This window comes from Pogona vitticeps, chromosome 6 (assembly GCF_051106095.1).
Source record: "Pogona vitticeps strain Pit_001003342236 chromosome 6, PviZW2.1, whole genome shotgun sequence".
In the NCBI taxonomy this organism is placed as follows: Eukaryota; Metazoa; Chordata; class Lepidosauria; order Squamata; family Agamidae; genus Pogona; species Pogona vitticeps.
In genome coordinates, this window is record NC_135788.1 from 14,639,188 (window position 1) to 14,653,709 (window position 14,522).

The window sequence follows — 14,522 nt, forward strand, 5'->3', positions numbered from 1 at the left end:
TTCTTCATCTGCCTTTAGTGCCATTAAAGCTACAAGCCTTTTGCTGTAAAAAGTATATTAATGAATAGAAATGTTACAACAAGAACAGAAGTCTTGTGTTTTCCCTCCATCATGCATCATCCATTTTAATTAGGGGAAAGGGTAGTGAGCACAGTGACAAGAGTGTGGAATTAAAATCATTAATTGATGTCAAGCTGAAGAGAGGCTGCTAACATGAATTTAGTGACAGCAGGAAGGAAATTAACCTTATTACTTTATTTAGAGCATTCGTTTATTTAATATTTTTGTATATGCAAATCCAAAGTGCTTTATTTATGACAATGGCAAAGGACGAATAATTCATTAAAATGTGAATATCAGTTATTTCAGAGCAATGAATCGTACAAGTCACTCACTGTTTTTATAACATCCATTAGAAGTTGAGACACACACACAACCTTAAGGTGTTTAGATTTGGTATTTTCAAGACAAAACCCCTACATTTTCTAAATGAGTGGGTGAAAATACCCAGTGAGTGTGCTGAGAAAACCACCCGGCACAAAGTGTTTTTCAAATGGCTTTTTCATTGACGTTGGAAAGGATGATGATGGAATAAGCAACAGAACGTCTACCAGCTTTCTACATAAAGATGATAGGGCAAATCAGTTGTTCCTTTTAGAAGTGCATATTTGGTCAACTATGAGAGCTAAGTTCTAATGGGAAGCACACTAGCCTATTTTTGAAAGGGCAATAGCACCATCCTTTCAGATAATTTGCGACCTCAGAGGTCACAATAAAAAGAATAGAGGGGTTGTTGTCTTCAAGCAAACCCATCTGGAGCTATTAAAATATCAGATGGAGTAAAGGCTTTTTTTTTTTCCGCAGCAGGATGCTCTCCTGGTGTTTTTCCAGAATTCCCAAGGTGGTCGTAATATTTTTAATGAGAAATCTACATTTTGTTTCTCTAGAGCAAAACATGTTCATAGTTCACATAGACAAAACAAAGAGATTTGCAAGTTGGAACTCTTGTGGATTGTAAATACACATGGATATTTTACCCTTTGCTATTTTTAATTTTATTCATTAAAATTAAATTTATTGATTTTGTTGGCATGTTCTTTTGAATCCTGTTCAACACACAGTTTTTTGTACTTTGACTGTGGTTGACACAGATATTTGTGAATGGACTTATCCATTATCTTCAGAGGCACATTTGATGGGGGACACAGGAGAGGGTCTGCTCTCAGGTTGTGGAATGCTCTTCTTAAGAAGAAATAAACATAAGGTTAGGTTTTATCGTTTTTTATCGTTTCAGTAACAGCTAAAGACCTGCCACTTTAGGCAGGTTTTTAATAACTAAACTGGGCAAAGAGGCTGGGCATATGTTCTTTTAAAGTGTATTTTTAAAGTTTTAAACACTTAGATAACATTTTAATTATAACTTTATGTTTAATTGTTGGGTTTTTTTTAACATTTACATTTATTGCATTCTTAGTCTAACTTGTTTTAATCTTCGTAAGCTGCCTCACCAGGAGAAAGATGTCATAGAAATAAAGCAATCAAATAAATAAATAAATAAAATATCAAGACAGTTTGCTCATCTAGCACAGTACTGCCTGTTCTGATCTGAGTCTCTTCAAGGGCTTCAAGAAGAGGTCTTTCCCATCCCTGTTACTGGAAGTGCTTTAATTAAGAAACACAGGAATTAAATTGAGGTTCTCCAATATATTTACAGTATTTATTTAAATGTTTTTATCATGACTTTCTCCTTAAAAAGGACCCAAGGTGGCTTACACCATCGAAAGACTACAGTATATTTAAAGCTGAAACCAATGAGTATACAACAGTGGTTTATGATATTAAAAGACAATAATTAAAAATAAGACTTAAGTATGAAGAGGCACCTTACATAATTAAAAGACAACATTAAAGCTAAGAACCAGAAGTATACAAATATTAAAAAGGAACAAACAAATACAGCGCTAAGAGAAGGAGTGGTATTGAAAACCCAGTCAAAGCAATAATACATAACAGTCCATCTAAAAATCACACTCAGGTAGCCAATCAATGTGGGAAGGCTTGCGTGAAGAGAAAGGACTTTGTCTGTTCTCAGAAGGACAACAAAGATGGGGTCAGTCTGGCCACCTGTGGAAGAGAGTATACAAAAGATGTACTGTACCACTGAGCTATAACTGTTCCCTGAAGACAACCTGCCCCACGTAATTATAATTTCCTCACAAGTTGTAGCTCCAAGAGCGTGCTGGAGATGTTTTAGGCTATATTTTTGCTTCTTGTGAGGTGTCGGGGAAACCCAAGAAGTCTGGCCAGTGTCCCAGATGGATTAAACATGTACCACAAAATGCAGTATCTAAGTAACACCTCGTGGCATAGATAAATGTGGGAAACTTTCCCTGAGAGTGAAAAGTTTAGAAATCCTAATACCGTGAGAAGGCTTGGGCAGAATGCACCAGTGATGTTTCCCTCAGTAGGTCTAATCTTAATTTAAATTGTGTGTCTGACTTAAAGGTGAATGTCCAGAGTTCAGGAAATAAACAATCAACTAAAATGTTCCAGGCTGAAGGCTCCTTGGCTAAACTTATATAACAGCATACATACGAATGTGGAGAAGAATCGGTATATCTGCTGAGCAAAGCATTTTCCTATTTATCCCTTACTGAGAACAGCTGTATTCTTACATTGGGGACACTATTGATTAGGATTCAAGAAGCCACAACTATAATAAACTGTGCATTATATGCTCGTTATGCATTGTAATTGGGGATAGTTGCACTCCTTCCACTTGAGACTATCTAGGAAAGCTGCTATGGACAGCCAGTCAAGCTCTGCTCTCCTTGGCATAACATATGCCAGCCCAAGCTGTGGGAAGAGACAAAATTAAGAGCTATAGTACCCGAGAAAGCTACCGAACCCTGGTTTGTCAGTCTCATTTTGTGAATATTTTGCTATGTTCCATACCTGCCCAAAGGGCCCTATTGGGACCTTTCCCATATTATCTCCATTTCTGTTCTTGTTACATGTCACCATTGAACTTTATGCCAGTATTATTAACAGAAGTGCAGTACAAAAAAATTAGCCATCTGAATTCTGTCACTTGATACTTGGTGGTTACATCCTAGTTTAGGATTAGGGATAACTCAGGGAATGTGAAAAGCATACTCGACCAAAGGCTCTCCATGGTCCACACACGGATTTCTCTCCAGGCCAATGAAGGAATGTCTAGCTATAACACTGTGTGCTCTTTTGCTCAGGTTGCTGCCAGATTCATAAATAGACAACTGGTAAAGAACCAAGCCATTCTTCCAAGACCCATACATAAATTCTGGAAAAGCTGGGGTGATCAGAGTCTAAAACCTCAAAATGCCAGACCCACCCACCTATATATCTTTTCCCTTGTCTTAAAGTATTATTGTTTTTAATATGTAATTATTGAAATGAGCTGTCCTTATCGTTGAATTTGATCGTATCAAGAAGCCACTTGAATCCTCTAAATCACTCTAAAGGTGTTCAGTATTTTACATGTGAAAGCATTTAAACATCCTATTTACTCTGAGTTTCTAGGACAGTCCCAATTATGTGGATAATCAAAGGGTTAATGTCTAGTGAATGCTCAAGATGGCTCTGTGTATTATACTATTATTCAAGCTCTAAGAGGCATTTGGAAACTACAGTGGTGCCTCGCTAGATGATGATAATCCATTCCACTGAAATCGCTGTTTAGCAAAATCATTGTCTAGCGAAAAGCATTTCCCCATTGAAATGCATTGAAACCTGTTTAATGTGTTCCAGTGGGGAAGAATCGTCGTTGTCTAGCGAAGATCGCCCATAGGAAAGCCGCTTTGTGAATCGCCGATCAGCTGTTTAAATTGCTGTCTTGCGAAGCTTAGGTCCCGAAAACGCCTGTTTTGCAAGCACAGAGGAAGCTGTCAAAATCGTTGTCTAGCGAAAATCGGTTTGCAAAGCAGGGACCAAACATTGTCCAGCGAAATTCCCCCATACGAATCACTGTTTTGCGAATCGCTATAGCGATCGAAAAAAGTCAATGTCTAGCGAAAGAACTGTCATGCGGGGTAACTGTCTAGCGAGGCACCACTGTACTTGTTCAGTGGTTTAGGTCTCAGGTGGCAGAGCCAAAGGTTTTCCTTCCTTTTCCTTCTTTTTGGGGGAGCAGAGAGGCATTGGGGGTGCAGAAACAACTTTTGTGCAGATATGACCCATGGAATGCACTTTCTCACCCCTATTATAAAGGGTAAGGAAGTGCACATCTGGAGCCAAACAAGGTGAAGATCCATGCATCTCAGATATTGCAGTCTTAATATTTGGGGATTTAAAAGTCCTTTAACCCACAACTTTTATTTACTCCTGAAAATAAGAATTTATGTGCCATCCTTTTTCTCAAGCCAATTCTTAGCCTTCTTTCTCCTTTCTAGAATTCAAGCCAAGACTCGAGAATTTCGTGAGAGACAAGCTCGGGAACGAGACTACGCTGAGATCCAAGATTTAAATAGGACTTTTGCCTGTGATGGAGAATCGATGTATGCTGGAATCCCTTCCTATCATTCCTCTACAAACAGCGGCACGATGAACAATCGCCCACAGAGCCCAAGGGAAGGGCCAACGGTGGAAGCATTATATGCCCAAGTGAAGAAAGCTCGAAATGCAAAGTCTTCACCTGCAGACAGGTAGGCACCAGACATCAGTCAATATTTTGCTTCCAATGTCTGCTTAGTACTTTTTTTGGTGCAAGAGGGAAAGCTGGTGGAAAAGGTGACAGTTCATCAACTGTAATGCCAGAACTGCATTTTATTAATGGCTTTTTAAAAGCATGTGTAATATATATCACACAAATCATGCCATAATGGAATGAACAGTGCAATCTTTTCAGATGGTTCCAACTCAATTCATCATCTTCTGAAAATGCTTTTGGTCCCAAATTACACTGTTTAGTGTAATTCACATTAACGTCACACATGGAACATCATCTGCTGGTGCAATTATCTGGAGTCTTCATAATAATTTTGCAGTATTTATGGCCAAATCTGCCTTTGTTTTTCCTAAAGCCATACCTGGAGCACCATGGCCATGTACAGTTGGTTTTCTCGGTTGGGGAGCAGAAATGTTTGGTTCACGGTTTCTTAACTCCAAGCCAAGAGTTCTCTGTTAGGCTCTTGACTGCTTCATACCAGCATGCTTTGATTTTTAAGGTTTGGTTCTGACAACTTTTTAAACAATGCCTAGTGTTGGAGGCTGCTGTTGAACTGGAATTAGACCTTGAATTAATTTATGTTGTTATTGTTTTAGGTTTTACTGTTTTTCAGATGCTAGCCGTCTGTTGTTCTTGTAAGTTTGACCATGGTAGTAATGAAATACTCTGTTCTCCAGTTTCAATAGTGAAATGACAGTATCAGATAATTTAGTGTTGGGAGAGATCAAAAGGGTCATATAGTCTAGCTTCTGACATTGAAAGGATGTCCACAGATGACGTCATGAGGTTTATGAACCTGGACTTCCTAATCCCCAGTCCGGGGCTCTAATTGCTAGAAAAATATAAAATGATTTTATATGTTTGTGGACTGGAGACTATAGCCAGCTGGAGATTCTGATTTAGCCGCCAGTATTTGTTTTGAGAAGGGCAAGGCCCTTTTCTTACTTATTTCTCAAAACCAGCTATTAGAATATTATGCTAAATATTCCTGTCGAGAAGACCAGCCTGGGAACAGGGGAGTTTTAAGTTCAAGCCTGCTTCTGCTCCAACCCAGCATCGCCTTGCCTTGCCTTCTTTACCAATTGTTCTCTATGCCCCAAGAAATAATAAATAATGTTTCTTTCTCAGAAGGTTATCTTGCATTATTCAATTTATAGTACAGTCATTTTGGGGCACAGTGTATTAGACCTCTGTGTAATGCCAAGGGGGGAAAAACATATTTGGACTAAGGTTGTTTTGAAAGCTTTCAAGAGAAACCTGTCCAGAATGTAAGTAAGCAGTTGCTGAGAAATCTACGTCAAATCCTTTGCAATCTTTAAATACAGTTATAGTGTTCAAAAAAGCAAGGGTTTATTTTAGGTGCATGTTGTCATTTATGTGTATTAAAACAGAAGCAAGTCCTCTTATCTCTTTTAAGAAGGGGTTTTATTGTAAAGAAAACTGGTCAGTCTCTTGGACTTCACAATGCAGCAGTGATCTAGAGCAGTGCTTCCCCACCTTGGGCCTCCAGATGTTCTTGGACTACAACTCCCAGAAGCCTTCACCACCACCTCTGCTGGCCAGAACTTCTGGGAGTTGAAGTCCAAGAACATCTGGAGGCTCAAGGTTGGGGACCACTGACCTAGAGTACAGTGGTGCCTCGCTTAGCGAGCGCACCGTAGAATGACGAATCTACATAGCAAGGACGTTTTCGCGATTGCTAATGCGATCACAAAGCGATGGCCTCTATGGCCGAAAATGGCATAGCGAAGGTCGGTAAGCGGTTCGCTTACCGACCTTCGCTTTGCGACCCGTGGATCAGCTGTTCGGTGGCTCCAAAATGGCCGCCAGAAGCCCCGAAATGGCCGAGCGCAGCGTTTTTGCGCCCTCGCTAAGCGAGGGGAGGGCGCGAAAATGGCTGCCGGCCGTAGGGAAGCATCGCTCAACGGTGAGTTTCGGGGCCCATTGGAATGGATTAAACCAAGTTTAATGCGTTTCAATGGGTTTTTTCGTTTCGTTGAGCGGTTTCCCATAGAGAGGGTTAATACGGAACAGATTAACCTTGCTATGCGGGGCACCACTGTATTGGGAGAAGGTAGGCAGGCGTCATTGAAATGACATCAGTAATCATGCAGAAGCCACTGAAACTGTGCAAGGGTGTAACATGTAGATACCAAGTCTTGCTCCAATTAGTCTAAACTCCACAAGCATAGTAGTAGGTAAATTATGGTTGTAAGGGCCCTATTTATTTTAATATCAGCAAAATGTCCATCAGCAAAACTTCCAGCAGACAGTGCATTAACGGCATATTTCAGAAATGCAAAGATTTGGGAAGATTCTAGTGACCCTACATCAGTAGTCTTCCAAGGGTTGAGTTACTTTGTGCTGGCCTCCCCAAATGCAGCATTTTTTCCATAGAACTTAATGGTGGATCTACATTATTTGTCAAAAAGTGCTCATTTTCCAAAATAGCAAGGCTGAGGATTTTTGTCTGGTTTAGATTAGTATTGCTTTTGTGTGATGAATGAATGAGAGACCTCTGGGGAAGACAAAGGAATGGCAGGTTCATCAAGAATATAAATGCACAAAACTGGATCTGAGGAAGTCTCTCTTAAGACCCATTCGCATTGATGTGAAAATTTAGTCAAGACAATGTGAATGAAGAGTTTTGTTAGTGGTGAGGCCATTTCCTTGCTGACGACTTCCCTCACACCCTGTTTATAACCCAGTGGCTCAAATCCAGTAGGGGAATTCATGCCTCATATGCCTGATCATCCATAGCAGGTTTTTCTTAAAATAATTTTTTTTGATTCTGTTGCTCTGAAGGTCCAAAGGCTTCCCTGGGAAATCTTTTTGTCATGGGAAAGACATTGGTAGCTACGGGATGGGGAAAGAGTTATTTAGCTTCCAAAAATGACTGCCACCAGGATGATTTTATGAGTAATGACAATTTTTTTTTCAAATTGAAGACTTCCTGCCCACGTCCCCCAATGGCTTCCCCATGATGAAGGAGATCGCAAGGGAGCCTTGGGACTTTCAGAAGAGAATCAGAAAAATTTAATTTCCAAAAAACTGCCACAGCTGATGATACAATCAGCCTTGTACAGTGTAATTTTTGGCAACAGGATTTCAGCCAGTCATTTTAATTCCTGTGAAGTCATTTCCTATCGAACATAGCCACATGTCCATTCAGCACTAGATAAATTAAAAAGTAAGTACTTTCTACCCTGTTTCCCTGAAAATAAGACCTAACCTGAAAATAGGCCATAGTATGATTTTTCAGGATGCTCGTAATATAAGCCCTACCCCAAAAATAAGCCCCAGTTAAGTGAAACCCAACTCTCCACCATTGTGCAGCAACCAGAAGAAGATGACATGACTATATTTGAATAAATATAGATTGTTGTACATGAAAAAAAACATCCCATGAAAATAAGCCCTAGTGTGTTTTTTGGAACAAAAATTAATATAAGACCCTGCCTTATTTTCGGGGAAACGCGGTAGAATGCCATCAGGAGGGGCTGTTAAACTCCTCTGGGTACCTTATGTCTATCTTCAGAATGATTGCCATAGCTTGTGGTCAACTTGTCAGCATCATCATTGCTGGTGAAAATGTCTGGAACCAATAATTTGTGACCGTTGGTTAGAAAAGGTTCCATTAGCTTCAGATTCCATGGATCATTGCTGCTCTATTAGTTGTGTGTAACATTTTGGAATTGTCATGGTATGTCTGGGGATGCTACGCTTCCTTTTACTCAGGCGGCTACCTCGTCCTTTCAGGCCTTACAGGGAGAAAAAAGTTTTTAAAAAAACAACAACAAACAGTCAAACCCAAGATGGAGTTTATAATTGGTTTATTTTCCTCTGCCATACCAAATGGCAGCTGGGGAATTGCATTCCTGTTGCAAAGGCTTTTAGCCAAGCTAAGAAGTCTGTAGCTGGAATGTTTTACATCATATGGAAGAAAACACAAACGGTTGATCAATACAGGCCATGCTTTTGTTGTTTTTCGTTTTAGGCAGCAGTACAGCTATGCAACTCTCTCTATGTGTGTGTATATGTGTTTCAGTGTGTGAGAGAGGAGTGAATGAATGAATGAATGAATGAATATATGAAATAGAGCTACGGTCTACCATCAAGGTAGACCAAGAAAACACAGCTGCTAATGGGCATTTACTGGCTATTGCTCTGCCATCACTTCCCACCTAAGAGGACGCTGTCCATAGATATAATTGGAATGAAATGGGCACTGTGCTGCTGTAAACCTAAATAGCTTGAAAATAGTAGGCTGGAATCCCACAACTTACTCTGGACACTTTAATGGAACCATAAATGCTGTAATCATGTGCTTTTTTGCATTCATTTTGCTGCTGGAAAAAAAGAAACACAGGAAAGAAGAGACCTCTGTGAATTGACTCCTATTCCTAAGTGGAATCAGGTTATACTCAAGGAATGTTAGGCTGAAGAGTTTTTAGCTGAAATTGATGAAATGGAGAGAAAACTCATCTCTTTCATTGTGTGTTTTTACTGAAAAAGAAAAAAAATCACAATAGTGACAGGCTTTCATAGGACTACAATTGTTTGTTTTAATTAGCACTTAACTTTTGTTTATCTAGCAATATTTACCTCAGTTTTACTTCTGATGGGCAGCAGAATGTGTCCCTACAATATTTAGAAACATACTATAGAAACATAAAAACTTGCTCTCTGAGATCACTATAGAAAGCACACTTTCTTGGGTATCCGTAGGCATACATTACTACTACTGCAAAATAGTAGGTATTTATCATTTCTTTAAAATGGAAAATCAAGATATTTGAATATTATATTGAATGTTTTTTGTAATAATACAGCAGGTCGAGGCGAAGAGGCAGTCCCGAAAGCAGCAAAATCAGGGAGCTGGACAGGGGACAGATTGTATTTGTCTTCAGTGTGGAAGGGATTGTCACTCTCGAATTGGCCTTCTCAGCCACACTAGACGCTGTTCCAAGTCCTCCTTACAGAGCTCGTTGCCATAGTCTCTGGAGACTGAAGGATGCCTACACACATTTGTAATATCTGTCATGTCAATGATCTTTAAAGTCTGAGGTACTACTTTTTACATATATATAACTCTGAGCTTCCTGCTAAACTGAAAAAAAGATGGAGAAATATAAATTACTATTCAGAATAACACTTTCTGTTGAATGCTGAACATTTACTTCTTTTACTCAAAAAATGGAGGATTGGATCAGTTCTTTCAGTACCTTAGGGAGGGTATGGTAACTTGAAATATCATCTTTCTTTAATTATCACTCCCAACTGCAATGCATTCTGGGTTGAACAAGTTTGGATAAAGCCTATTGACTTTGATTGTTTGCTGTGTGGTAATCATAGATCCCACAATAGACAAGCTTAGTTTTCTTGAGCAGCACCTTATTTTGTAAGTTACTTTTAATGAGACTATCAGGATGCCTGTGTTCCCACTCATCCCAACACTGTGTGAGATTCTTATATGTGCCTCTGAACCTCAGTGACAAATGTGATCGCTGTGAACTTCAAAAACAGTCAGTCTGCCTAAGCTTTTTCTAAACAAGTCTTCTTCTTCCCTCTCACAAAATTTTGCAAAGCAAGTAACCTGATGAGGTAAATCCCTTTCTTTCCCCATCAAAAATAAGAACGCATTTGGAAGTTCTCTCTGAGACAGGTAGATAAAGTTAAAATAGGATGGAGATAAGTTTTTATGTTTTTTGTCTATATTATTTTTGGATGTATTTAGTCATTTTCTTTCTGTTCTACATTCACGTTAATTTACTATCTTTTTAAAGAAAATTGTATAATCACATTTAAATGCTTACAACTATACATACTTTTGAAGACTCTCATAAAATACATATTTCTAAATGTATTTTACCTCAAAGTAGGCGTAGGAAAGCACACTTCCAGATTTTTTAAAACTTTTGAGTACATGCATTGGTCCTAATTGTCACTGTGCCCTGTGTCATTGTAGCTTTTGTTGTTTAGTCATTAAGTCATGTCCAGGTCTTCGTGACCCCATGGACCAGAGCATGCCAGGCCCTCCTGTCTTCCACTGCCTCCTGGAGTTGGGTCAAATTCATGTTGGTCGCTTTGATGACACTATCCACCTGTCTTGTTCTCTGTCGTCCCCTTCTCCTCCTGCCTTCACACTTTCCCAACATCAGCGTCTTTTCCAGGGAGTTTTCTCTTCTCATGAGATGGCCAAAGTATTGGAGCCTCAGCTTCAGGATCTCTCCTACCTGTGAGCACTCAGGATTGATTTCCTTCAGAATGGATAGCTTTGTTCTCCTTGCCCTTCAGGGGACTCTCAAGAGTCTCCTCCAGCACCACAATTCAAAAGCATCAGTTCTTCGGCGGTCAGCCTTCTTTATGGTCCAGCTCTCACTATAGATTTATACAATGCTTTAGATGATGGTAGGCATCCTTTCACCCTAAGCCTTCCTGCAGCCATTGCTCTGCTTTCGAAAATAATCTGCAACAATCAGAGCGGATAGATTTGTAGATTTCAAAATCATGGATGCACATGAGATATAGGCAAAAATACAGGCACAATAAAAAAAAAACAGTTAAAATTTCAAGAGAGTCGGACTATTTTTGACCACAAGTGATTAGAGCGTGAGATGTCTGCAGAAACTTTTTCTTGACTTCAGCCATCAGGGTTCAACTCAGCTCTGTACAAGGGTGACATGTCCCTTGTCATTAGTCCAGTATTTGGGGAAGACATGGGATAGAAAAAGGAGGAAGAAATGGCAGCAAGCAAGCAAAGAGCTGTCCCCGGCCGCCTTTGGCTCTGGTTATTCCTTTCACTCCCCCATCATCCATCAACAACTCAGCTGTCATCAAAATTTTACTCCAAAGGGATGTGGTCCTCAAACAGAAACACAGTTTCTCTTGTTAGGGATGTATTAGAGCGCTCATGTTGGTTCACGTAACGTCTTTTTATAATTTAGCATTGCTGGAAGAGTGGATTAGATTGAGAGATGATGGATTGCCTTAGGTCACCTGGTAAATTTATATCAGTGACCATTTCCTAGTTATCTGCAAAACTGCTTGCTCACCCCCATCTTAAGCCTCTTTTTGCACATTGCCCCAAACCAGTCTGTCTGGATTCAGTAGAAGTACAGCCAGTTGCAAGGTTTGTTGTTGTTGTTGCCTTAAACCATTCGCCACAAGCAAGCATAAACTGGGAAAAGTGGAGGAGAAGTAATCATGAAAAAGACTTGTTTCCCATCTTCTTGGGATGATAACTGCCTTTTGATTTTTTTCCACTTTATTTTTTGGTTTTCTTTCATATGCAGTTTAGGGCATATACGGCTCACATCCTGAACCCAAACATCTCCTTCATCAATTGTCCAAACAGGCTGATAAGAATTGTTTGCTATTCTACAGACTCAGAATAAAGGAAGCAATTGGTGCCACTAACTTTTAGTGGTCTTAGATTACTACTTCTCCTTCCTGCCAACATGGATGCAATAAAAATCTGGCTTTAATATAAATTCATGAGGATTTATGCAGAGCCCCTATTGTGAGGTATATTTGCTGTGACTCTATCCAATGTTTGGGTTATGACTTTGGAGATATAGTGGAGAAGATTCATAAAGAGGTTTATTCAAATATTCTCAGATCTCTGCAGCAAGACTAAGAGACAATACAGCTTCAAGAATGGCTCAGCATAGCATTTACAGTGGACATATAATCATATAAAGCCTTTTTGTTTCCTTTATTACTTTAATAAGGCTTGTTTTATCACCATAGGACTGGTGGCTATTTGTTTGTTGTTGGTTTTTAAGGCATTGTTCTTTACGACAGACTATAAAAGAAAGAATGTATGGAAAGATAAGAGAGGAGTGGTCTTCCGCTAGCAGGTTTCAAAACAGGAAGAGAAGGAGGGCTCACCCAATAGTGCACCTTACAGATAAAATAATTGAAGGTCACTTAACAATAATTCTCTGTTATGAGGTAGGAATAGCTCAGTTACATTCTGCAAATGTTTTGTTCAAGTTCAGCAGCTGTCCTTAGAAAGTTCACAGAAGTATAATGCACTTTAGAGGTTGTGTCAGGACTTGTGTTGTTTCCTCGATGTAATGCTGCAGTCTCCATGCAGAAATGGAATGGCAAAATACCGTTACCAGGATATGTAAGAAGCAAACCGGTTTGTTTTCCTCTGATTACAGAATTCAACTTGTTTGTATGGAAAAATGTGGTAAGCAGAAAAAATAAAATCTGGGGTACAAACAAGGAAATGGATGCTTTGTTTGTGGGCTGATATACTCAACTCTAGCAATCCAAGATTTCTGGAATGAAATAACTATGATGCCTAACTATTAAATGTAGTTAATGAAGCAGAGCTCCATATAAAATAATTGCTTACAGTTACAGTAATATAAAATAATATGGTGATCCTAACACAGCATTTATTAAGGACACAATTCAGTATTGGCTTTTATAGATTTGTTGGTCTTGCCCCATTTATATGCTGGCCATTCTGTTAGTTGTATTGAATTGGTAGGTTAAGCGCCATGGCATGCATGTGCAACAACATGTGTGAGAAAAAGATTCTGCATATCATTTGAAGCAATGCTGGAGCTTCCTTTGATCATGCAAACACTCGCTCTGTTTCTGCTTACTTTTATTTACTTTATTTCATTTCATTTTATTTATTTATTTATTTGGCTGTTACGCCGCCTATCTGATGAAATCCCACTCTGGGCAGTTCACAACATTGAAAATGACAATAATAACAATGGTAAAAACAGCAACACAATGAAACATTAAAATAAAAAACAAAATTGACAGTATGTTAAATACTTTAGAAAACAATTATAGAATAGATAGCAATTACAAGTATGGCCGTTGCTGCCTGAATAGTGGTAGTAGTAATAGTATTGTTACAGATAGTATATACATTTTTATTACATCCATTGGAAGAGATCTGGCTGGATGGCTCAGTGGCTTAGGTATCAGGCTGCAGAGCCAGAGGTTAAGAGTTCAGTTCCCCACTGTGCCTTCAGTGAGTACAGCCAGCTTGTGTGGCCTTCAGGAAGCTGCACAGTCCCAGGGTGCTTCCAGAAGAAGGAAATGGTCAACCACGTCTCAGTATTCTCTTCCTGGAAAACCCTGAAAAGTCATCATAATAATAAATGATTATTATCATTGGAAAACTGTGTTGACACCCTCATAAGGTTCTATTTTCTGATGTAGTTTCCAACTAGCAGACAGCTCTTGAGTCCGTAAGAGTTCTGTTGGTTGAGTGCTTTCTAGATATGACAAGGAGCTGGTGTATTTAGGCGGAAATTTCTGCACATACCCCATTCATTCATTTTGGAATCAACCTCAGAGGACGTGATATGTCACCTGAAAGGTACAGTGGTGCCTCGCTTAACGAGCGTACCGTACAGCGATGAAATCGCATAGCGATCCCTTTTTTGGGATCGCTAATGCGATCGCTCAACGTTTTTTTTAATAGGGCAAAATTCGCTTTGCGAAGACCGGTAAGCGTTTCGCTTACCGATCTTCGCAAAACGAAGCTCGACGATCAGCTGTTAGGCGGCCAAAATGGCCACCGGAAGCCCGGAAATGGCCCAAAATGGCCACGCGCAGCATTTTCGTGCCCTCATTAAGCGAGGGGAGGGCGCGAAAATGGCTGCCGGCCATTAAGAAGCATCGCTGAATGGTGAGTATTCGGCCCATTTGGAACGCATTAAACCATGTTTAATGCGTTCCAATGGAATTCCCTGCCCCGTTCAACGATGCTTCAGCATAGCGAAGGTTAATCCGGAACGGATTAACCTCGCTATGCAAGGCACCACTGTATAGGTAAAGA

At 39.6% G+C, this 14,522-nt stretch overlaps 1 protein-coding gene across 11 annotated transcripts in view; it reads left to right on the forward strand.

Annotated features, from left to right (window-relative positions):
- Positions 1 to 14,522, forward strand: part of PARD3 (par-3 family cell polarity regulator) — a 578,687-nt gene that overhangs the window by 460,985 nt on the left and 103,180 nt on the right. For 10 of the 11 annotated variants that reach the window (XM_073002940.2, XM_078378538.1, XM_073002942.2 and 7 more), the window contains one exon: positions 4,428 to 4,679. In XM_073002940.2, the coding sequence (XP_072859041.2) occupies positions 4,428 to 4,679 (252 nt within the window). Of the gene's footprint in view, positions 1 to 4,427; positions 4,684 to 14,522 lie in introns of those variants that run through there. The other variant, XM_078378543.1, reaches the window with a different exon arrangement.